The sequence below is a fragment of the Salvia hispanica genome, chromosome 1, assembly GCF_029641045.1.
Source record: "Salvia hispanica isolate PSC_SH4W2 chromosome 1, Shi_PSC_v1, whole genome shotgun sequence".
NCBI classification, from domain to species: domain Eukaryota; kingdom Viridiplantae; phylum Streptophyta; class Magnoliopsida; order Lamiales; family Lamiaceae; genus Salvia; species Salvia hispanica.
Genome location: NC_142692.1, coordinates 28,235,297 through 28,259,510, shown reverse-complemented (window position 1 = coordinate 28,259,510; position 24,214 = coordinate 28,235,297). Strand labels below are relative to the sequence as shown.

General features: G+C 38.5%; 3 protein-coding genes and 3 pseudogenes across 9 annotated transcripts; 5 read left to right on the top strand and 1 right to left on the bottom strand.

The window, feature by feature from the left end:
- Window positions 1-317: 317 nt before the first annotated feature.
- Window positions 318-3,127, top strand: LOC125221796 (putative serine/threonine-protein kinase At1g01540; annotated as a pseudogene). Its single transcript, XR_016134510.1, has 8 exons — window positions 318-825; window positions 1,257-1,564; window positions 1,675-1,779; window positions 1,872-1,994; window positions 2,069-2,239; window positions 2,303-2,432; window positions 2,501-2,710; window positions 2,827-3,127. The product of XR_016134510.1 is annotated as a putative serine/threonine-protein kinase At1g01540 (transcript).
- Window positions 3,128-5,036: 1,909 nt separating this feature from the next.
- LOC125221798 (protein BPS1, chloroplastic pseudogene) lies at window positions 5,037-8,843 on the top strand (annotated as a pseudogene). 4 transcript variants are annotated; one of them, XR_016134512.1, is made up of 4 exons: window positions 5,887-6,011; window positions 6,085-6,156; window positions 6,967-7,243; window positions 7,584-8,843. The product of XR_016134512.1 is annotated as a protein BPS1, chloroplastic pseudogene, transcript variant X2 (transcript). The 4 variants fall into 4 exon arrangements; XR_016134513.1 differs by lacking the exon at window positions 6,967-7,243; XR_016134511.1 differs by lacking the exons at window positions 5,887-6,011; window positions 6,085-6,156; window positions 6,967-7,243 and adding an exon at window positions 5,037-5,178.
- A 137-nt stretch (window positions 8,844-8,980) lies between these two features.
- Window positions 8,981-12,382, top strand: LOC125221797 (mitogen-activated protein kinase homolog MMK2-like). The gene is made up of 6 exons (XM_089062602.1): window positions 8,981-10,109; window positions 10,733-10,862; window positions 10,935-11,072; window positions 11,230-11,562; window positions 11,695-11,878; window positions 11,964-12,382. The coding sequence occupies exons 1-6, from the start codon at window positions 9,937-9,939 to the stop codon at window positions 12,134-12,136; spliced, it is 1,131 nt and encodes a 376-aa protein (XP_088918728.1). The 5' UTR covers window positions 8,981-9,936; the 3' UTR covers window positions 12,137-12,382.
- Window positions 12,383-14,491: 2,109 nt separating this feature from the next.
- On the top strand, window positions 14,492-17,840 carry LOC125223107 (protein BPS1, chloroplastic pseudogene; annotated as a pseudogene). The gene is made up of 2 exons (XR_016134509.1): window positions 14,492-14,636; window positions 16,534-17,840. The product of XR_016134509.1 is annotated as a protein BPS1, chloroplastic pseudogene (transcript).
- Window positions 17,841-17,981: 141 nt separating this feature from the next.
- LOC125223106 (mitogen-activated protein kinase homolog MMK2-like) lies at window positions 17,982-21,025 on the top strand. Its single transcript, XM_048126088.2, has 6 exons — window positions 17,982-18,893; window positions 19,477-19,606; window positions 19,676-19,813; window positions 19,972-20,304; window positions 20,429-20,612; window positions 20,698-21,025. Exons 1-6 carry the CDS (start codon window positions 18,721-18,723, stop codon window positions 20,868-20,870), a joined length of 1,131 nt encoding a protein of 376 aa, XP_047982045.1. The 5' UTR covers window positions 17,982-18,720; the 3' UTR covers window positions 20,871-21,025.
- LOC125223105 (putative polygalacturonase) lies at window positions 21,001-23,374 on the bottom strand. Its single transcript, XM_048126087.2, has 6 exons — window positions 23,225-23,374; window positions 22,803-23,153; window positions 22,432-22,552; window positions 22,173-22,347; window positions 22,019-22,089; window positions 21,001-21,772 (listed from the first exon to the last, which is right to left on the bottom strand). The coding sequence occupies exons 2-6, from the start codon at window positions 23,151-23,153 to the stop codon at window positions 21,081-21,083; spliced, it is 1,410 nt and encodes a 469-aa protein (XP_047982044.1). The 5' UTR covers window positions 23,225-23,374; the 3' UTR covers window positions 21,001-21,080.
- Between the last annotated feature and the right edge of the window lie 840 nt (window positions 23,375-24,214).

Genomic DNA, 24,214 nt, shown 5'->3' with positions numbered 1-24,214 from the left:
ATATCACGAGCTTAAATAGTTGTTGAATTTTTGCACATGTGACGAAATCCGGCTACACCAAACTTCATCAACTATGTAAATTTAAATCTCAAGACAGCGATATAAGTATATTTATACAAGATGGTTGATAAAGTTATATTTTTGTGTTAATAATTTTAATTATATAAAATTGAAAAATTATGCGTGTATTGGAAATTAATTATTACTCCTACTATAATATTTGTAAAAATAAACTGAATCACGTGAATTTAGAGTCGGAAGCAAAAAAAACAAAGATTACACAAGTGGGATACCAAATAAACACACTCGCCGTAATTCGCCGGAATATCAATTTACCGGCGGATGCGAATTCATTGAATACAAATCCATTAAACCAACAACTGCAGCTGATCACACAAATACATTTAATTCCTATCTCACAACCACTTCAGTTTTCCCCATGCATGACTAATTTTCACCTTAACTCTCGTACATAGATACGTGGAGAATCGGTAGATTTTGTGGATCTGAACGACAGCAGAAATGTCATTTTTACATACATTGCTTGGGAACATGAAGCTCTCTAACAGGACATCGATCTTCGGCCTGCAGCTATGGGTGGTGATAGGAATAGTAATTGGAGCAGTGATTTTGCTCATTGTCTTCCTCCTGTCGCTCTGCGTCCCCGCCTTTCGCCGCCGCCACCGCCGCCGAAGCCGCAGCCGCAGCTCCGGCACCAAAGGAAAACTCCGCCGCTCGGTAAGAGACCCGAGGCCGGCCGTATCCAAGGAGATGCAGGTGATCAACCGCGATTCCGCCGCCGATCAACGCTCCGTCGCACCTCAGGTACGTTTTCAGGTTTCTTTGATTCGTAAATTAGGGATAAATTGTTCTCTAGTTCATAAATTGTGATTTTATTTGACTGCTTAATGAGTAGAGAGATTCGAGTTGGACTGAGAAAATCACATTTAGCTCGCTTGTCTATTAAATACGTAATCATTTGTTCTAGGAATTACGAATTCTGCTTGTTAACTGAAGTTGAATCGTTAACTTGATATTCTTATGTTAATTGTTTATAACTTTTACTCTGTTGCGTCTATCTGAATTTAATTAAAGATGTTGTTTTAAACTGATTTTCCTTGCACAAAAACAAATACTATCCTTTATTGGAAAAGCCAACGATTACTTATTTAGTGCCTTTCACTATTGTTATACAACAAGGATAGCAAGGTTTAGATTGAGGAGTGATTTATTTTCCATGGATTTGAAAATCTCAGGTTGTGCCAGAGAGACAGATAGATACGGGGAAGGTGGAGCACAGAGTTGTGTTTTCTGATAAAGTAGGATCAAGTAGTGAGATCAGGGCTACTAGTGAGGCTGAGACGGGATCGTATAGAGGCATTGGGTCGTTGCCAGAGGTGTCTCATTTGGGATGGGGAAGGTCATATACTTTGAGAGAGCTTGAGGCAGCTTGCAACGGTTTCTCTGATGAGAATGTGATTGGTGAAGGTGGCTATGGCATTGTGTATTATGGAGAGTTAACTGATAACACCCGAATAGCTGTAAAGAATTTGTTGAACAACAGGCAAAGTGGTTCCTAAAATTGTTATATTTGATGCATTGTTTTTGTGATAAGATTGAAGGATTGTATTGAACGAGCTTCATGTGAATATCTTTCCCTTGCACATTTCTCAGGGGACAAGCTGAAAACGAGTTCAAGGTCGAGGTGGATGCAATTGGACGTGCTAGTCACAAGAATCTTGTCAGGTTGCTAGGTTACTGTGTTGAAGAAGCCTCCAGGTATCATGAATGAATTTCAGATTCTGCTATGCGTATGCTTCAAACATAGAAGCTTAATCTATTTTTCGTTGCTGATTTGTGCTTATATGTAGGATGGTTGTCTATGAATATGTTGAAAATGGATATTTGGACCACTGGCTTCATGGAGATGTGGGAGAAGTCAGCCCTTTGACGTGGGAGATTCGTGTGAATATAATTATCGGAACTGCAAAAGGGTCTGGTAGTCTAAAATCATTGTGACCTGCTCAAGTATGCACCTTCTATTTATATTTGAACACTTTTTTTGCAGCTTGGCATATCTCCATGATGGTTTGGAGCCGAAGGTTGTTCACCGTGACATCAAGTCCAGCAACATTCTGCTTGATCATCAGTGGCATCCTAAACTGTCAGACTTTGGGCTAGCTAAACTTATGAATTCAGATATTTCTCACGTAACAACACGAGTGATGGGAACATTTGGGTAACCTCTTGTGAGATTGAATTGACTTTTGCAGGGAGCTGACTTTCTTCATTGTTTTGCTAGTTATGTTGCTCCGGAATATGCGTGCACTGGTCTGCTGAATGAGAAGAGTGATGTTTATAGCTTTGGAGTATTGATCATGGAGATCATCACTGGAAGATCTCCGGCTGATTATTTGCATCCACAAGGAGAGGTACTGCAAAACTTGTGAACCAGATACTTGTCGTCTTGCAACTCTCACTGACGACAAATACAATGCAGGCCAATCTCGTTGACTGGCTGAAGATGATGGTTGGAAACATGAAATCAGAGGAAGTAGCAGATCCCAAGTTGCCTGTACGGCCTGCCTCCATGGCACTGAAGCGCCTGCTCTTGGTAGCCCTTCGATGTGTTGATCCTGATGACCAGAAACGGCCCAAGATGGGATACGTCGTACACATGCTGGAATCAGAAGACTTCCTATCTCTTGAGGTACAACCTGAAGTATCACTCTTCCTCCAGTAATTCTTGATTTAATGTTTAAATGAGTCAAAAGAGGTAGGATGATCTTTCTGAATTGTTTCTATAAATTTTCCTGTAAACATCAGAAGCGCCAAATTGGCCGGAACTCTTCCAGCTCCATCATTGAAGATAGTCATCGAGGAATAATCATTGAAGAAAGCAGTGAATACATATCTGATGATACTAGTGAAGGAGAAAACAATAAAATCATAGATATACAAAGATAGCTGTATAATAAATATGGATAGTTATTGCATCTAAGTTCAGGTACATTCATCACCATTTTTTAATCCCGATATAGTTGCATGAATTATTCAATGATCCATGTAGTCTCTGTGACTGTAAGTGAAGGATTCATTCTTTACTGTTATACTAGTAAATTACATTTAATTGTTTCCAATCTTTCTTCACAATAGCACTTATTCTGGAACTGCAATGGATAATATTGTTCGTTTTAGGCTTGACGTTCTCTATCTAGCCTCTACAAAATGATTATAGTATATCCACGCCATTTGCGTGCTATCCTTGGGATCATTTTGAGTGTGACAATTCATAATGAAGTATATCTTCATTTTTCTAAATCAACTAATTTACTCTTCCTCCAGTGACTCTTGATTAGTGTATCATGGACTCATGGCATTCAAGGTCGGACATTGTCACGGCATCCTTTTGAATCGCCTTGTTGTAGTTTGTAGTTGCTCAATAGCATCAAACCAACGATCTTATCCTTGGCATGATCCGGTTGGTCTTCTGCAGATGGTGTGGGTGTTGGGGCACCACTGGTCGTTGGGGCCTTCCCCTTCACTCTCCTCTTTACTGCTTTATGGCCCATTGGAGAAGTGGCCATAGTCGAAAATTGTAGAGATACATCCTGGTGTTTGCGTCTTCCTCATAGAACGTCGCGTGAATATCATCGCAACTAGCGCCACTTAGTCAGACCTTTTGCAAATTGTTAACGATACCAATGAATTTTGCAATATCTGATTGGATCTGGCACAGTGCTTGCAAAGATTATCCAATTGCGCACCAATGTTTAACTCATTTGTTGACTTTGTATATTGAGGCGATTCTATGCAAACGATATCGAGCCTTTTCTCGTTGCCTGTCACCGGGTCCTTAGAAACGTCAATGCACATTGTGTCCTCTACCGTATACTTCTTCATGCCTTCTATCTACGGAGCAATTCCCTTCCCTTTGGTTCCATATTCAATATCTTAGTCATTTACATATATTACAAAACTGTGTTTGTGTGGCAGACATTTGGAGCCTAGTCCAAGTAGGGCATTCATGGATCCCATCCCAATCCCAATGCACAAGCATAGGACACAAAGTCGAAGTTGTATACTAGGGGTTTGTTCGGTTTGCAAGATTGTATCTAGGATTAAATTTGTAGTGTGTTTGGTTCATGAGATTCAATCTCACAAGTCAACTCTTATGACTAAACAATCTCCCAATTCAATCCTAGATTATATCTTGGTATTATTTTAACTTGTCAACTGAACACTACCTAGGAGTATTACTCAACTCAACTGCCCAAGTTGCCCAAGTTCAGGCTCTGTTGTGGATGCTCTCTTAAGTAAACACAAGGTTATAAACCATGTAATTCCGTTACTCTACGTGTAGCAATGCGTGTAACTCGAAGTTAAAACGATACCTATTTATGAGTTGTGAATCTAATGAAGGTAGAGGGTGAGGCTAGCTTTAATTATATTTAGATTTTACTAGTTATAATAATTTAATAAGTAACCAATTGAATAGAAAAAAGATCAATAAATTGAATAGAAAAAGTTCAATAATATACTTCCTCCGACCCATAAAAAAAGTAATTGAAGTATTGTTAGTAGAAAATGAATTTTAACTTATTAGAGAGAAAAAGACTTTCAAAATTTAAAAAGTATAAATTCTTATGGAACGATTTGAAAAAAATAGTGCATACTCTTATTGGATTCTTGTAGAACGGAGGGTAGGCCTATGGAAGGACATAAACCAAACTAGTTATTACAGGAAATATATCAATAAATATACTGTATATGATTATTAAATATATAAAATATATTAAATATATAAGTGCTAAAAAATTAAAACAAAATAAATGATGATATGGAAATGAAGTGGAAATGGGAAGGCCTATGGAAGGGCCCTTCCATTGTGGGGAGATAGGCCCTCTCAAAAATTGATGATGTGGAAATAATAAAAAAAGAAGGTCCCTCCGGGAGGACCCTTCCGCTAATGGCCTAATCTCCAACATTTACCCCACCCTACACAAAATACACAGTATCCAATTAGGTTCCACCACGTGTTCCAACAACTCCCACTCACAAGTGGAGTATACAACGATTATCTGTAATTTTGCAATCCAATTTCTACAACCCTACATTTTGCGAAGACTTTCTGCGAAACTTTACCAATTCTCTACGCGTCTTTGGGTTCTGTTTCAGGTACAGAAATGGTTTTGTTTTTAAAAATTTATCTCGAGATCGATTTCATGTGTTTGCGTATGCCTGTTTCTGCTCGCTGCTCAATGAATTTTATGTGTATTTATGGTATGGCTACTGGCTAGAGTTTATGATAATCGGTGATGATATGAGCCGTTGATCGGAGTATTGGGTGAGTATCTGATAGATTTTGGCTGGATTTCTGGAAATTGTGTTGATTTATCTTGATCATGACTTGGTTGGCTGATGTGTCGTGTTAAGTGTTGTTGTGATTGTTTTGTTTTCGTGATTTGTAGTTGGTTTTAAGAGTCCTGAGTTCATGTTTTTCGAGTTTGAATGTGATGTTTGAGTTATGTGCGTTGACTGTTTAAATAGGTACAGATCTGAGAGTTTTCATGATTTCCTATTATTTGTAGTGTAACTGAATCCATTTGTATAATTGAATTGAAATTTGAGTACTAAAAGCCTAAAATATACTGTACGTAGTATATTAGTACTGACTATTTTGTTTATAATGTTAGATCTGGGTAAATATTTAAGTTTTCTTCATCTTTAGGTTGTGGAAATGCCTAATTTGCATTGTTTATGCCCAAAATCTGGAGAATTTTTGTTGGGTTGACTGTTGAGTGACTGGAATTAGTAATAGATCATCTATATCACATAAAAGGTGTCCTCTCATGCTGATATTTACAACTTACAAGTTTTGTTTATTTTAAGGAGAATTCATGTACCTTGGAGAATTAGGACCGCTTTTTTTTAATTAAAAGGAAAAGCTCAAACAATTGACCAAGCACAAGGAACTCAATTTGTGCTTGTGCTATTATTATATCCGACAAGTAGGTATTTCTGGTTTTGCTGAATTCTATATGATATGATAATGGTTACGAATCTGTTATTTCAACATGGTAGGAAATGTTGTCAATGGCGTATGGTGGTCAGCCCATAAACCGCCACACGGATATGGCGTATCGGCATGGCGGGGTATGGCGGTTGATATATAAATAAATAAAATATTGTTAATACAGAGTATATAATATATATATAGGGATGTATTCAAATACTTTTCATATCTTTTGTTATTTTTCCTTCTTAATCCTAGCCCCACGATTTTGTCATCTGACGGTTAGATTAATGCCACGTGTCATTTAATAATGCACATTTTCATTCTAATAATGCACATCGGCTAATAATGCAACATTATAGATTAATAATGCACATTTTCATTCTAATAATGCACAGCGGCTAATAATACAACATTATAGACTAATAATGCATTGATCACAACCATCCAATTCAAGGATCCAAGGGTTGAGATTAAGAAAGAAATAGGACACTTAGGGTGCAAAGGAGCCTATATATATATATAGGGGTGCGTTAAAATAACAACACTCTTAAAATGACAATGTGACACCACGCTAGACTTCAATATTATATATGCTAGACTGCAATAGTATAAACGCTAGACTGCAATCTATAGATTGCAATCTATAGATTGCAGTCTAGCGTATTGGATATTGCAGTCGGGAAAAGTTGCAGTCTAGTGTATTGAATATTGCAGTCCGTGAAAATTTACCCTTGAGCAATTTTTATGATTGCCACATGGCAGCTTATTATTCGTCCACATGTACAAATGATTGGCTAAGAATGGTGGTATGGTGTTACTTTAAGAGGTGTTGTCATTTTAACACAATCCTATATATATATATATATAAATTGAAAAAATTAGAAAATAATAGAAACAATTATTAAAGCATAATTGATAGTAATAATGTCTAAATTTATAATATCCAGACTCAGTAGCATGGGCCGGGTTATATGGGTAAATGGGCTGGTCTGTGGAGGTTCTGGGTGAAGCCAAGGGGGACTGGAGGGCTGCCGAGGTTCTGAAAGAAGGCGGGCAATGCGGGTAAATGGGCTGGGCTCATGGTAAATGGAGTAAAAAGTCAAAATTGACCGCAATGGTGGCCGCCACAAAAAGTGCTAAAAACCGGCGTGGTGATAGCGTTTTCGCCAAAATGCCTAGGCATAGTGCTATAGCACTGCCAGTCAGATATTTGACAATATTGTGGTAGGATATTATCAACTTGGTGCAGGTTGAAATGCTTATTCAGAAGAATTTTGTATGTTTTTTCGATAACAATGATGTTTGCAGGATTCCTATTAAATTTTGCTGTCCTGTTCTGAAAATATGAGCGAAGTTACTAAAACTTGCATTCATGTATAGACTATGTGCTTATTTTGATGTGTGACTTTGATCTGTTTTCGCTGCTAGCCTGCTACAAGTAGTTACTAACTACACATGCACTGTTTTTTTCCTATTGGCTATTAGGAGTACTATGTTTTTCTTCCATTGTCTTTTGGCTGAGTTTTTTACTTATTATTATGAGCTCTTTTTAATGTTCTTGCAGTTAGTGTAATAGAATGAGCCGCCCACAAGAACCACACAGGCCTTTCCTCCCCTTTGGAAACCCTTTCCGTAGGATGTCACCAAAGGGTTCATACCTGTCCCCTAAACTTCTTGCTTTGTTGAACACCTTTGAAGAGACACTGCAGGGTAGGATTAAAAATCTTAGGCCAGTAGGTAGGGATGATGTTTTGCGCTTATCGTGGATGAGGTTTATGATGGACACACTCTGTGAAATTCATACCGACGTGAAAGCATTAATTACGGCACTTGAACTCCCCGTTTCTGATTGGGATGATAAATGGATAGATGCGTATCTAGATGATAGTGTACAGTTGCTTGATATCTGCATTGCTTTCAGCTCCGAGATATCTCAGCTGAAACAGGGCCACCTCTTTCTTAAATGTGTCTTGCGCAACTTTGGTGATGCTCCCGCAAAACAGCTTGAACGTGCCCGTTCTTCTGCCGACGGATGGAAGCAACATGTTTCCAAGAAGAATCCAAGATTTGAAAACTGCTTCTCTGCCATGGATGTCCTGGCTGAAAAATTGGACTTACCAAAAATCAAGAACTCTGCCAAGGGAAAGATCTTAATGCAAGCAATGTATGGAGTCAAGGTCGTTAGTCTCTTGGTATGTAGCATATTTGCCGCTGCATTCTCTGGTTCCACAAAGAAGTTGTTGGACCTACAGGTTCCCGAAACTTTCTCATGGGCAGTGGCGTTTTCTGAGCTCCAGGCTTTTGTAAATACTGAAATAAGAAGCCTACACTCGAATGGGAGGACCACGATACTGAAGGAGCTAGAAGCTGTTGATGCAGATGTGAAGAAGTTGTACCCAATTGTGCAAGAAGGGGTGAATGCGGTTGAAGCTCAAGTATTGGAAAACTCGATATCAGATCTAGGAAAATCGGCAGAAAAACTCTCACAAGGACTTGATCTACTTGCAAAGGACGTAGACAAGTTCTTCCAGATAGTCCTAATGGGACGTGATGCTTTACTCGGTAACCTTAGGATTGGTGGCAGTGCATCTAATAGAGTGCATCGAGTGAACATCAATGTTGGAGGCCCAATGGTTAGGTGAAGGTTAAATGTAAACTCACTCCTTTGTACACAAGTGTGTAGATTAGGAGTAGTGTGTTTTCCGTTTGAATATCTACTTAAAATATGTGAGTTGTGCTGTGCTTGTCTCTGGCAGCATATAATCGATAAATGGTTTAACCTTTATGTAGTACTAGTATTAATGAAATACTGGTTTAACCTTTATGCAGTACTAGTATTAATGAAATACTCCTTCCGTCCCACATAATTTTACCCAGTATTTCATTTTGGGTCGTCCCACATAATTTTACACACTTCACTTTTACCATTTTTGGTAGTGGACCTCATATTCCACTAATTCATTCATACTCACATTTTATTATAAAACTAATACTTTAAAAGTAGGACTCACATCCCACCAACTTTTTCAACTCACTTTTCATTAAATTTTTTAAAACCCGTGCCGGGTCAAAGTGAGTAAAATTATGTGGGACGGAGGGAGTATAAATATGGAATTATATCTATGTTTTGTCTGAATTTTTTATGGTTTTTGCAGTAATCATTTTGAATTTTTTTATGGAAAGATTAATTTTTTCGATTGTTGGGTGTGAAAATGTTTGTTAAATTGATCGATCAAGTTTCTTTTTTCTTAGTCTTGTATTCTAGGTGCAAAGATGGAATTTGTAGAATTTGAAGGCAGACATGGCTGACTAAATTTCTTCTGCTCTAGTCAATATTTGTTGTCAATTAAATGCTAATTCACGGTGATGGGAATTTCGACGGAAAAAATGGTGCGGTTGAAGAACATTGTAATTTTACATTAGTTTGAACCCGCATTTTTCTATCAATATATGTTGAACTAAATTTGGAATGCGTGATATTTGTTGAAAGTAATTAAGAGTGATGATGTGTGGTGCTATCACACGTAGTGAGAAATTAACAATACTCTATTAAATAGTAGAAGGAGATTAAGCAGAAACCAGAATCACAACTCTTACCAGGTGTATGGCAAAGATGGATGCAAAACCATCCACCTCAGAAAAGCAAATTTTGTTCACGGGTAATCTGGAGTCATTCCAGTTCAAAAGTTCACACGCAAAACCTCCTCCTCAGGTCCTCTCTCTCTAGAAATTTGACAAAAAGCATGCCAAGTTTTGTAAAAGTTAAGATTCACCACCCTTGTAATAAAAAAGCAGACGGCATAATTTAATGCGGCAGAGCTCACACCCAACTTGTTTGATCCAGAAAGAAGCATATCATCTTTGAACTTGGGATTGTTGAGTTTGTTTCACCATAATTTATTGTTTGATATTTGGCTATGTCTGTGGAGTCGAGCTATGGTTCAGCAGATCATGGCGGGCATAACATCAAAGGGGTGGCCACTCATGGCGGGAGATACGTGCAGTACAACGTCTATGGAAATCTGTTTGAGCTTTCGAGGAAGTATGTTCCTTTTAGACCTGTCGGCCGTGGTGCTTATGGCATTGTCTGGTAATAACTCATCAAAACTCCTTTTCTGTGGTAGTTTGATGATGATGATGATTAACTAATATGTTTGGCAGAATTTGTAGCCTCTTGGGTTGAGTTCAATGCTTTTAGGCTTAAAGAAAATGATGAATTTATACTTGGTTTATGATGATCACCTCTGGTTTGTCCTGCTACATGTGTCGATGTTGTCTTTCTCTATTTTATGGATGTCTGACTTTGATGGGACCTACTCTAAGTCTTACATAATAATCAAATACATATTTCTTGAAAACTTTTGAGAAAAGGTGAACCTAAACAACCTCTTCAAGTAGAAAAACTTGATGTCTTTACATAAGGAAGTTAGGCATACATACAAGCGAGGTAGAGTTGAATATCATCACACCACACTTGTCTCTTCATATTTGGCATACTAGTTCTACTTTTGGAAACAGAATTTGTCACGGCTACTGTCCAAAACAACGTTGTTAATATATCCAGTATGTTCATTGAGATTCTATGTTGTGTGGTGTTACATGTGCCTATGGAGGTCCAAGTTTCTGAGTTATATGCTAATGCCTCTGAGAAGGTTATGTCTTTCTGTTCTACTTTAATTCTATGTTTGAGCCTAACTTATCTTTTTGCTTCAGCGCTGCTGTAAACTCCGAGACACGTGAAGAGGTAGCCATTAAGAAGATTGGCAATGCATTTGATAACCGGATTGATGCAAAGAGGACGTTGCGAGAAATAAAACTTCTGCGCCACATGAATCATGACAATGTGAGAGCATACATATATCATACCAATGTTTGGATCATAACAATGTATTTCATTTTTTTTACATCTTAGCAGGTAATTGCAATCAAAGATATCATACGGCCACCTCAGAAAGAGAGCTTCAACGATGTCTACATCGTGTATGAACTTATGGACACTGATCTTCACCATATTATCCAGTCCAACCAAACATTGACTGACGACCACTGTCGGGTTTGGCCTCAATTTCTCTCTTTCATTCTTCTGTAATGGATTTTAGGTCATACAATAGATTATTTGAACAGTTGTTTGAATTCGGTGTGTGATTGTTGCTTTAGTTAAAAATACCCCTTTGTGGGATGTGATAAGTGATTTTATGTAACTTTTGCAGTATTTTCTCTACCAAATACTGCGAGGACTTAAATACGTTCATTCCGCAAATGTCTTGCACCGTGACCTCAAACCGAGTAATTTGCTCCTCAATGCTAACTGTGATCTGAAAATCGGAGATTTTGGGCTTGCAAGGACGACATCTGAGACTGATTTCATGACCGAGTATGTTGTAACTCGCTGGTATCGAGCACCGGAGCTGCTCCTAAACTGCTCTGAATACACAGCTGCAATCGATATCTGGTCTGTCGGCTGCATTTTTGGCGAAACCATGACGAGAAAACCTCTGTTTCCCGGGAAAGACTATGTCCATCAGTTGAGACTCATCACAGAGGTACCTACTTCCTGCAAAAAGAGAATAATGTCCAAAAAAAAACAATTTTTTTTTTTTATTATTTTCCTATGTTTGATCTATACTATTGTCTGGATATCGATGCTTTTCTACTGTCTGCTGTTCTTTTGAAAGCTCATAGGCTCTCCGGACGATGCCAGCCTTGGTTTCCTCAGGAGCGACAATGCCCGAAGATACGTAAGGCAGCTCCCGCAATACGTGAAGCAGCAATTCTCCACCAGATTCCCCAACAACACAGCTAGCGCTCTGGATTTACTAGAAAAAATGCTCGTCTTCGACCCAAGCAAGCGTATTACTGGTATAGCTCTAGTGCTCAAATCATTCATTTATCTTTTCCAATATGATTTCTTCTGTAACTATGAAAGAGTGATGATCATATGCAGCTGATGAGGCTCTCTGCCATCCGTACTTGGCGCCTCTCCACGACATCAACGAGGAGCCTGTCTGCCCCCGCCCTTTTGTTTTTGACTTTGAGCTGCCATCCTACACTGAAGAAAACATCAAAGAGCTCATCTGGAGGGAGTCTGTAAAATTCAACCCCGACCCGACTCACTGAGGAATGTAACCGTACGATGTAGAACGCCACGATCTTTTAAACTCTGCAGAAACATGTATTGAAGTTGAACAACGTAAGTAGTCCCCAAAGAGGAGATGAGTAATAATTTTAGTAGATTCTTATTTGTCTATTGACTAGTATCTTTTCAGTTGAGTATTTTGTTGTATAAAAGAGCTGAAATTTAACCTTAATGTTTGCACCATGGTAAATTTTTTAGTGATAAAACTTAAATATCATATAGTTTAACTGCATGTTTCATTACACAATAATTCTTGTTATAAGCGGACAAGGAAGCAAGACACTAATAAGAACATGTCTGTAACTCTGCATTATCTATAGGTAGATTGTCTGCAGGGAAATCACACATTTCTTCTCCTTCTCCTCCTGCTGGGAGGAGCTGGCACGGCGTGAGCCTGGCTGTGAATATCGTCCCAACTAGCGCCACTCTGTCAGTCCTGCAAACATATTAACGATATCAACGAATATTTGCAATATCTGCTTGGATCTGGCTTAGCGCTTGCAAAGATTATCCCATTTGCGCTCTAATGTCCTACTCGATTTGTCGACTTTGTATAAGGAGGCGATTCTCTCCCAAATGATTTGGAGCCTTTTCTCGGTGCCTATCACTGGGTCCTTAGAAACGTCGATAATACACATTGATATCACCTTTGGGTCATCTATTGTATACTTCTTCATGCCTTCTATCCACGGAGCCTTTTCCCTTAATATTCAAAGTCTCATAGTCATTTACGCATATTCCGAAACTTCTAAGTATTTGGTGTGGCCGTTTGTGAATGTGTCTGTGCCTGGTCCAAGCAGTGCAGTCATGGATGATTGGATCCCCCTATATATCCCAATGCACGAGCATAGGAGATCAAGTCGAAGTTATAGTATCACACAATTCAGCGTCCCTGGTCCGGGCTCAATTGTGGATGCTCTCTTTAAGTCTTAAGTAAGAACGAGGTTACATACCATGAAACTCAGCGTGTTGCAATGGTGTTTAACTCGAAGTTAAAACAATGCGTTCTTTATGAGGTGTGAATCTAATTATGATAGATCTGGTATCATCTGCATGGTCAGGTTAGCTTTAATTATAAGTATTAGTTATTTAATATAATAAGTAATCAATTGAAAGGAAAAAAGGTCAATAATATTGCTTTGGAAGGCTACAAACCAGCTAGTTATTACAAGAAATACTATATCGACCAGCGGCAAACTAACACAAATTCAAGGCATACTAACATTTTTTTATGTATTTTTTTAATAAATTAGTGAGGAGTAGAGTGGACATTCGGCTCGTGTGTGGAAGCCCGGATTTTTTTTTATTATGTAATTTTTTTGATTTTTAGTTAATGTACTTTTTTTTTATTTAAATAAAATTAACGAATTTTTTCCGTATATATGTCGTAAATTTAATTCCGTATTGTGATTTTAATTCCGTAAATGTAGTATTTTTTGAATTATTTTTATTGCGGTTGACTTATGGCTGGCCTAAATCTGATGTGGCAGGTGGATTTTTAGTGCTGCTGACGTGGCAGGGGGAGAAACTGCTGGCCGATTTCTGGCCGAAGTACCATTGGAGATGCTCTAAGTGAGAGAAAAAAAATTACTGCTTTTTTGATAAATAGAAAAAATGACTTCACTGTTATGGAATGAAAAGAGCAGTATTTCTTTACACAAATAGATATTGATCAATAAATGAAAGAAAAAGGGAGACTTTTACGGCGATTAATAATAGAGTACTCCACTCTCTTCATCCCAATTAAGTTGAGTCAAAACTTTTGATTATAAAGATTAAAAAAATGCGTTGAAAAGTAGGAAAGATGAGAGAGTAAAGTATGTGACAGAATAAGGTAATAATGATTGACTGTTTTATTTGTTTTTATAAAAAAGGAAATGATTCAATAGCTGGGATATCACAAAAAGAAATACTCCCTCTATCCCAACTTATGTCACTCTTTTCCATTTTGATCCGTCCCAACTTAATTGTCACACTTTAGTTTTATCATAAATAGTAAATAGGTCTTACATTCCACTAACTCACTCTACTCATATTTTATTGTAAAACTAATCTTAAAAACTGAGTTCCACAATTTACTATTTTTTTCAAGCAAACTTTTCTATACATTTCTTGTCCAATTCAAATTAGAACTAAGGGATTGATATATTTTTCATTTATGTAATATTTTGGGTCAAGAGAGTCTGCTGTGGCATAGGAGTACAATTTTGACAATCCGTAGGAGAAGAAGTATCGAATGATTAAACACGCCTTGATCAACGGCCAGATTTCGCGCACTTTAACCTTCTACATGAACCCCCACCTTACATAAAATACATCGGCCAATTAGAGTTGGCCACCTGTTCCAACAGCCCCCACCCACAATTATACAACTATTATCTGCAATTTTGCAATTCAATTCAGTTTCTACAACCCTACATTTTGCGAAGACTCTCTGCGAAGCTTTGCCAATTCTCTACTCGTCTTTGAGTTCTGTTTCAGGTACAGAAATGCTTTTTTATCTCGAGATCGATTTCATATGTTTGCATATACCTGTTTCTGCTCCATGTTCCATGGATTTTATGTGTATTTATGGTATGGCTATAGTTTGCGATAATCGGTGATGATATGAGTCGTTGAACGAGTATTGGGTGAGTATCTGATAGATTTTGGCTGGATTTCTGGAAATTGTGTTGATTTATCTTGATTATGAGTTGTTTGGCTGATATTTTTTGTTAGTGTTGTTGTGATTGTTTTCGTGTTTCGTGACATGTAGTTAGTATTAAGAATCCTGAGTTCGCATTTTTCGAGTTTGAATGTGACGGTTGAGGGATAATATCTGCGTTGACTGTTTAAATCGGTGAAGAACTGAGAGTTTCCATGGCTTCCTGTTCTTGGTTGTTTTGTTGGCTAGATTTGTATTATTCAATTACAATCTTAGAGGGCTAAGATAGTACTACTAGTATTTTGGTTAAAATGTTAGATCTGGGTAAATGTTTTTGCTTTCTTCATCTTTGGGTGGTGGACATGTCTAATTTGCACTTTTATGCCCAAAACCTGGAGAATTTTGTTGGGTTGAGTGAATGGAATTAGGATTACATCATCTATATCACATGAAAGGTGTCCTGTCGTGCTGATATTTACAACTTACAAGTTTTGTTTATTTTAAGGAGAATTCATGTACCTTGGAAAATTAGGACTGCTTTTTGTAAATTAAAAGGAAAAGTTCAAACTTCAAACAATTGAACAAGCACAAGGAACCCAATTTGTGTTTGTGCTATTATTATATCCGACAAGTAGAGTAGGTATATCTGGTTTTGGTGAATTCTATTTCTACTATGTTATATGATATGATAATGGTTACATGTATGTTATTTCGACATGGTAGGCAATGTTTTCAATGGCGTATGATGGCTTACGGCGGTCCGCCCAAAAACCACCATAGGGATATGGCGTATCGGCATGGCGGGATATGGTGGTCGATAAATAAATAAATATTACTAATATATATATATATATAAATTCAAAAAATTAGAAAATAATAACAATGTAAAATCTAAACTCTTATAACAATCATTAAAGCATAACTTCACAAACAATTAATATGTCTAATAACTAAAGTCTTAGTTCAACAAAATATAAAGCTATCATAATTGATAATAATAGTGTAAATCTCAATTATCCTCAATAGTACGGGGCCTGGTTATATGGGTGAATGGGCTGGGCTAGGAGGTTATGGAAGAAGGCAGGGGGGACGTGCTGGAGGGTGGTGGGCTGGCAATAGTGGGCAGTGTCACTAGGGTAGAATTTTCGGTGAAAGAAAGAAGAAGATTTAGGGTTTATCGTTCTGATTTTTTGTTTAATCTTAAATCTCTTTTTATTTGAAATTTGGGCCAGTCTGTAAATGGAGTGAAGTCAAAATTGACGCTGAAAATTCAAAACTGACCGCCATCATAGCTATGGTGGTGCCATGTGCCGCCAAAAAAAACCGGTGTGGCAATGGCATTTTCACCAAAAACCGCCACGGCATAGCACCATATCACTGCCATGGCAGATATTTGACAACATTGATGATAGGATACAATATTCTTCAACTTGGTGCAGATTGAATTGCTTATTCAGAAGAATTTGTTTGTTTTTTGGATAGCCATGATGTTTGCAGGGTTCGTATAAGATTTGCTGTCATGTTGGTTTGAAAATATGAGCGAAGTTACTAAAACTTGCATTGATGTATAAACTATGTGCGTATTTTGATGTGCGACTTTGATCTGTTTTTGCTGCTACAAGTATTTCCTAACTACCCTTGCACCGATGTTTTCCTATTACTATGTTTTTCTTCCATTGTCTTTCGGCTGAGTGTTTTACTTATTGTTATTGGCTCTTTTTAATGTTCTTGCAGTTAGTGTAATAGAATGAGCCGCCCACAAGAACCACACAGGCCTTTCCTCCCCTTTGGAAACCCTTTCCGTAAGATGTCACCAAAGGGTTCATACCTGTCCCCTAAACTTCTTGCTTTGTTGAATACCTTTGAAGAGACATTGCAGGGTAGGATTAAAAATCTTAGGCCAGTAGGTAGAGATGATGTCCTGCGCTTATCGTGGATGAGGTTTGCGATGGACACACTCTGTGAAATTCATACCGACGTGAAAGCATTAATTACGGCACTTGAACTCCCCGTTTCTGATTGGGATGATAAATGGATAGATGCATATCTAGATGATAGTGTACAGCTGCTTGATATCTGCATTGCTTTCAGCTCCGAGATATCTCAGCTGAAACAGGGCCACCTCTTTCTTAAATGTGTCTTGCGCAACTTTGGTGATGCTCCTGCAAAACAGCTTGAACGTGCCCGTTCTTCCGCCGACAGATGGAAGCAACATGTTGCCAAGAAGAATCCAAGATTTGAAAACTGCTTCTCTGCCATGGATGTCCTGGCTGAAAAACTGGACTTACCAAAAATCAAGAACTCCGCCAAGGGAAAGATCTTGATGCAAGCAATGTATGGAGTCAAGGTTGTTAGTCTCTTGGTATGTAGCATATTTGCCGCTGCATTCTCTGGTTCCACAAAGAAGTTATTGGACCTACAGGTTCCCGAAACTTTCTCATGGGCAGTGGCGTTTTCTGAGCTCCAGGCTTTTGTAAATACTGAAATAAGAAGCCTACATTCGAATGGGAGGACCACGATACTGAAGGAGCTAGAAGCTGTTGACACAGATGTGAAGAAGTTATACCCAATTGTGCAAGAAGGGGGGAACGCGGTTGAAGCTCAAGTATTGGAAAACTCGATATCAGATCTAGGAAAATCAGCAGAAAAACTCTCACAGGGACTTGATCTACTCGCAAAGGACGTAGACAAGTTCTTCCAGATAGTCCTAATGGGACGTGATGCTTTACTCGGTAACCTTAGGATTGGTGGCAGTGCATCTAATAGAGTGCATCGAGTGAACATCAATGTTGGAGGCCCAATGGTTAGGTGAAGGTTAAATGTAAACTCACTCCTTTGTACACAAGTGTGTAGTTTAGAAGCATTGTTTTTTCTGTTTGAATATCTACTAAATGTGTGTGAGTTTGCTGTGTGTGTCTGGCATATAATCGGTAAATGGTTGAACCTCTATGTAGTAGTATTAGTATTAGTATTAGTATTAGTATTGATGAAATATAAATATAAATATAAATATGGCATCATATCTATAACAGTTCGTGTTAGCATGTTTTGTCCGAATTTTTTATGGTTTTTGCAGTAATCATTCGAGCTCTTTTTTGAAAGAGTAATTATTTCAATTGTTGGATGTCAAAATGTTTGTAGAGTTGAATTGATTGATCAAGTGGTTTTTCTTGGTCTTCTATATACTGGTTTGAAATATTGGATTTGAAAGGCAGACATGGCTGACTTGACTAAATTGCTTTTGCTCTGGTCAATATTTGTGGTCAATTATATGTATCCAAGGTGATGGGAATTTCGCAGGAAAAATGGTGGGGTTCAAGAACACTGAAAATTATTTGCACAAGTCACAAGTGTGATTTCAGTCAAAAAAATTGTTCGTGATTTGTTAGAAGAGTATTCGAATATGATCTATAATATGACAAGATTAAAAAATTGTACCAAGTAATAATTTATCAAGAATTCGCATTTTGAGTGAATCTATCAGATACCTGTTTCTTGAAATAAAATTTGGAATCGTGATATTTGCTGAAAATAATTACTAGTGATGATGTGTGGTGTTATATGTTAGCATATGTAGTAGAATTAACAATATTAGATTGAAGAAGAATGACAACGTTTGTAGAGTCAACCTGCAACCAGGTGTATGGCAAAGCCATCCTCCTCAGAAAAGTCAATTTTGTTCACGGGTAATCTGGAGTCATTCCAGTTCAAAAGTTCACACTCAGTCCTCTCTCTCTAGAAATTTGATAAAAAAGCATGCCAAGTTTTAGAAAAGTTAAGATTCACCACCCTTGTAATAAAAAAGCAGACGTCATAATTAAATGCGGCAGGGGTCACTTTTGATCAGGAAGAAAACCCAAAAAGAAGCATATCATCTTTGAACTTGGGATTGTTGAGTTTGTTTTAGTTTGATATTTGGCTATGTCTGTGGAGTCGAGCTATGGTTCAGCAGATCATGGTGGGCATAACATCAAAGGGGCGGCCACTCATGGCGGGACATACATGCAGTACAACGTCTACGGGAATCTATTTGAGCTTTCGAGGAAGTATGTTCCTTTTAGGCCTGTCGGCCGTGGTGCTTATGGCATTGTCTGGTAATAACTCTCCTTTCTAATATGTTTGGCGAAATTTGGAGTCTTGAATTTGTTGGGCCTCTTTGGATGAGTTCAATGCTTTAGGCTTATAGAAAATGGTGATTTTGGACTTGGTTTGGAATGATGATCACCTCTGGTTTTTCTTGGTTATGAACTTGATGTGTCGATGTCGTCTCTCTCTGTTTTGTGGTTGTCTGGCTTTGATGAGGCCTATTCTACTCTTACATGCTTGAAAATGCTATCAGGCATAATAATCAAAGACATATTTCTTCAAAACTTTGGAGAAAAGGTGAACTGGAAAAACTATTACATAACTTGTCTTCATATTTGACATACTGGTTCTACCTTACGAAACAGAATTTGTCACGGCTACTGTCCAAAACAACGTGTTTAATATATCCAGTTTGTTCACTGCAATTCTATGTTGTGTAGTTTTACATGTGCCTATGGAGGTCCTTGTAGTATGGCATATACTCGTATTTTGTCCTAGTTTCTGAGTTCTATGCTAATGCCTCTGAGAAGGTTATGTCTTTCTGTTCTACTTTAATTCTATGTTTGAGCCTAACTAATCTTTTTGCTTCAGCGCTGCTGTAAACTCCGAGACACGTGAAGAGGTAGCCATTAAGAAGATTGGCAATGCATTTGATAACCGGATTGATGCAAAGAGGACGTTGCGAGAAATAAAACTTCTGCGCCACATGAATCATGACAATGTGAGAGCATACATATATATACTTATGTTTGGAACATGACAATGTATTTCATTTTTTACATATAAGCAGGTAATTGCAATCAAAGATATCATACGGCCACCTCAGAAGGAGAACTTCAACGATGTCTACATCGTGTATGAACTCATGGACACTGATCTTCACCATATTATCCAGTCCAACCAAACATTGACAGACGACCATTGTCGGGTTTGGCCTCGATTTCTTACTTTCATTCCTTTGCAACTGATTTTAGGTCATACTATAATAGACCATTTGAACATGTTTGAATTTTGTGTGTGGTTATGTTAGTTTCAAACTTTCAATGTTGTGGGATGTGATAAGTGATTTCCTTGTAACTTTTGCAGTATTTTCTCTACCAAATACTGCGAGGACTTAAATACGTTCATTCCGCAAATGTGTTGCACCGTGACCTCAAACCGAGTAATTTGCTCCTCAATGCTAACTGTGATCTGAAAATCGGAGATTTTGGGCTTGCAAGGACGACATCTGAGACTGATTTCATGACCGAGTATGTTGTCACTCGCTGGTATCGAGCACCGGAGCTGCTCCTAAACTGCTCTGAATACACAGCTGCAATCGATATCTGGTCTGTCGGCTGCATATTTGGCGAAACCATGACGAGAAAACCTCTGTTTCCAGGGAAAGACTATGTCCATCAGTTGAGACTCATCACAGAGGTACCTACTTCCTGCAAATAGATAATAATGTCCCAAAAAAAAACAATTTTTTTTTTCCCTATGTTTGATCTATACTATTGTCTGGATATTTATGCTTTTCTACTGTCTGCTGTTCTTTTGAAAGCTCATAGGCTCTCCAGACGATGCCAGCCTTGGTTTTCTCAGGAGCGACAACGCCCGAAGATACGTTAGGCAGCTCCCGCAATACTTGAAACAACAGTTCTCCACCAGATTCCCCAACAACAAAGCTAGCGCTCTGGATTTACTAGAGAAAATGCTCGTCTTCGACCCAAGCAAGCGTATTACTGGTATAGCTCTAGTGCTCAAATCATTCATTTATCTTTTCCAATATGATTTGTTCTGTAACTATGAAAGTTTGATGATCATATGCAGCTGATGAGGCTCTCTGCCATCCGTACTTGGCGCCTCTACACGACATCAACGAGGAGCCTGTCTGCCCCCGCCCTTTTGTTTTTGACTTTGAGCTGCCATCCTACACTGAAGAAAACATCAAAGAGCTCATCTGGAGGGAGTCTGTAAAATTCAACCCCGACCCGACTCACTGAGGAATAATTGTAGTGGATACTTATTTGTCTATTATCTTTGCAGTTCAGTATATTGCTGTACAAAAAAGCTCAAGTTTAACCTTAATATTTGCACCATAGTAAATTTTTCAGTGATAAAACTCAATAACACTCATTTGGAAATGCTTTTAGTTTAACCGCATGTTTCATTACACAATAATTATTGTCTGAAGCAGACAAGGAAGCAGGACACTAATATGAACATGTCTGTAGCTCTACATTATCTATAGGTAGATTGTCTGCAGGGAAATCACACATCCCTTCTCCTTCTCCTGCTGCTGGCAGAAGCTGGCATGGCGGCGGCACCACGCCTCCAGTAACCCCAGCGATGTCCGTGCACGTCCACGGGTACTTCTTGGCCTTGGCTGCCAACCTGATGGTGACGTTGGACATGCAGATGCCTGTGAAGGGATCACCAGCGATCCCTTCGAGGCGGGCTGCCATTGTGGCATTTTCAGCAATGACGTCGCGGTAGTTTATCCCTTTGATCTCCGGTAGGGCGTTGGGGTCGTAGTGGTTGTCGGCGTGGGAGCCGTAGTTTCCGGTCATCCAAAAAACCCATTTCATTGTGTGTAGAGTCATGCCTTTTACATAGATATCTTTGACATAGCCTCCCCTGCCTACTCCTGTCTTGATTCTGACCCCAGATTCTGTGTTGATGGCTGTGATGTCTTGTGCCCTGACATCCTGGATGCCGCCGGACATCTCGCTCCCGAGGGCGATGGCAGCACTGTAGGGGGAGATGCAGGTGAGGCGGCGGATGACGAGCTGCTTGGTGGGCATGCCGTAGCTGATTCCATACTCGTCCCACCCGCTCTTCACCGCTATGCAGTCGTCACCCGAGACGATGTAGGTGTCCTCAATTCTTGTGTTGGTGCAAGAATCTGAAAAGTAGGAACCTTGTTAGGACATCAAATCTTTCTACATCAGAAGAATTAGAAAATGTGCTAGCAAAATACAAGAAGTGTAACTCATACTCTATTAGCATGACTGAGGGCTTTTAGGAAGTGTCCTAAGAAAAAAAATACGTTGAGGATTTAACCAAAAACGGACAATATCATACTAATGCAAGTTCAGTGTGCATCAACAAACCCTCATAGAGAGATTGAACACTTTTGAAGTCAAGGTACCTGGATTGATCCCATCTGTATTAGGAGAAGTGACAGGGGCAAGAATTGTGATCCCTTGGATGATGACATTCCTACCAAGATGTAAAACAGATTAGGTATGGGAAGAGTATGTGGGTTTGTGTGTGTGAGAGAGAGAGAGAGAGAGAGAAGAAACCTGCTATAGACTGGATGGACATTCCATGAGGGAGAATTGAGAAAAGTGAGATTGGATATCTGAACTGTGTCTGAATGCATGATTTCAATGAGATAAGGCCTAGTGTATTTCAACTTCCTCTTGTGAAACTGCTGCCACCACAGATCACCCTGCCCATCAATTGTTCCATTTTCACCTAATTCAACATAATCAAATTTAGACAACCCCCCTTGCAAGATCAAAGAAAATGTATGAAAAAAGATGGATATGGATATGTTACCAGTGACAACAACATCAGTGAGATTAGTCCCAAATATAAGGCTGATATACCTCCCACCAGCCGTATCCCTTCCATGCCCATACGACGGCAGAGGATCCACCACCGGCCACGACTTTATATCCTGTAACAAAATCCTCGTTCCAATTTAATACTCCATCCGTCTCACTCAGTTTTATAAAAATGTTAAAATATATGCTGAAAAAGAAATGTTTCATTTTGAATGAGACTGATGGCTATTCTCTGTGCTTTAAAATCTTATGTTGAAAAAGAAATGTTTGGCTTTGAATGAGACTTAATGGAGTGTTTTAAAATCATATGATGAAAAAGAAATATTTGGCTTTAAATGAGATTGATGGAGCATGTAAACATACCTGAGAGGCAAGAAGGACAGCATCTTTGTGGAGATAGAGAGTGAAATGGCTGGTGAGGTTGAAGCTCCCCGTAAGCCATTTCCCGGGCGGAACTACGAGCTGAGCTCCGCCCTCGGATGCGTATTGGCTGAGATGATCGACCGCTTGCTGGAAGGCACCGGTGTTGAGCGTGGCGCCATCTCCCACTCCACCAAAGTCAAGTATCGATGCAGTGTGAGCTCTGCAGCTGATGGCGGAGTAATCCAAAGACTCTTGAATCCTCCGTTTCGTTTTCCGGCATTCGACGCCGTCCAAGATCGTCACTCCAACAACTACAACCAACACCACCAACAACGGGGCTGCCTTCATCATCTGTTTTAATACAACAAATCAATAAAATAAATTTCCAAGATAAATGAAAATGTGTGTCAAATTTAGGCTACCTGATCTGCTGAATGAATGAGGAATTCTTTTGTTGGTGTATCGAATATTTATACAAGCTTTAACTGTTTGGTAATACAATTCGGAATTTTAGATGAGTTCGTTTTTTAGTCATCAGAAATGTGACGTACATACTTTCTTCACGTGGTTTTAAAACAAAAACTAAATCATTAATTCGTTAAATATTTTAAGGAAATTCAAGCTTATAGATATAATTATTCAATCATGAGTATCTCACACAACCTTTGTCTATATTAATCTCACTTATTCATTTCAAAAAATGCACTTTCATTGTTATTATAAAAGGGATGTTTTATAAATACAACCTTTAGGTTAGATTAAATTAGGGATATTCATTTTAAGGTGGTTCTTTAGCAAATGAAAAGATGTTTTTTAGTTTTTTTTTTCTAAATAAAAATATTAATTATGTGCAATATGCAGTTATCCCTGTGGAATTTGTTTGTTTTGTTTCAGTTGGGAAGTAGTTAGTGGGTCCCAGAAAAACTGGTGAGTGATTGAGTGTGTGTGCTTCCATGATTCCATCCCGTGAGCCTCTCCACTACTGCCGACCCACTTCTTCACGGGCAACCGTCCCGTAGGTCCCACCACACCCCACGCGTACCTCCCAAATTTAACACCGCCTTTTATTTCTCCAACCAAATATACCATCTACAGTCTCACCAATATACTCCCTTCATCCGTCGCTAGGAGTTCTATTTCTCAGCGGTACAGGGTATGAGTTTTAAGAAATATTAAAAAAAATAGATGGAAAAAATTAATAGAATACATGACTCACTTATATATCCTTATTTTAAATGAAATATGAGAGAAAAAGTTAGTGGAATATGAAACCCTATTATCATTTATATTAATAATAATTTTCACATTTTTATCTATATTCATTCAGGTTCGGCGATACAGTATTAGATATAGTTTGAAAAGCTAAGATATTATTTCCTTCGTTCCACAGTAATAGAGACATTTTATTTTCT

What these genes read in the sequence shown, in the direction of transcription:
- LOC125221797 (XM_089062602.1), top strand. Translation starts at nt 9,937, where the DNA reads ATGTCTGTGGAGTCGAGCTATGGTTCAGCAGATCATGGCGGGCATAAC. An exon ending in GCCACATGAATCATGACAAT is followed by an intron (nt 10,863 to 10,934) that starts GTGAGAGCATAC and finishes ACATCTTAGCAG; the next exon opens with GTAATTGCAATCAAAGATAT. An exon ending in AGTTGAGACTCATCACAGAG is followed by an intron (nt 11,563 to 11,694) that starts GTACCTACTTCC and finishes TTCTTTTGAAAG; the next exon opens with CTCATAGGCTCTCCGGACGA.
- LOC125223105 (XM_048126087.2), bottom strand. Translation starts at nt 23,153, where the DNA reads ATGATGAAGGCAGCCCCGTTGTTGGTGGTGTTGGTTGTAGTTGTTGGA. An exon ending in CACTGATGTTGTTGTCACTG is followed by an intron (nt 22,348 to 22,431) that starts GTAACATATCCA and finishes ATGTTGAATTAG; the next exon opens with GTGAAAATGGAACAATTGAT. An exon ending in TACAGATGGGATCAATCCAG is followed by an intron (nt 21,773 to 22,018) that starts GTACCTTGACTT and finishes CCTACTTTTCAG; the next exon opens with ATTCTTGCACCAACACAAGA.
- LOC125223106 (XM_048126088.2), top strand. Translation starts at nt 18,721, where the DNA reads ATGTCTGTGGAGTCGAGCTATGGTTCAGCAGATCATGGTGGGCATAAC. An exon ending in TGACAGACGACCATTGTCGG is followed by an intron (nt 19,814 to 19,971) that starts GTTTGGCCTCGA and finishes TAACTTTTGCAG; the next exon opens with TATTTTCTCTACCAAATACT. An exon ending in CCCAAGCAAGCGTATTACTG is followed by an intron (nt 20,613 to 20,697) that starts GTATAGCTCTAG and finishes GATCATATGCAG; the next exon opens with CTGATGAGGCTCTCTGCCAT.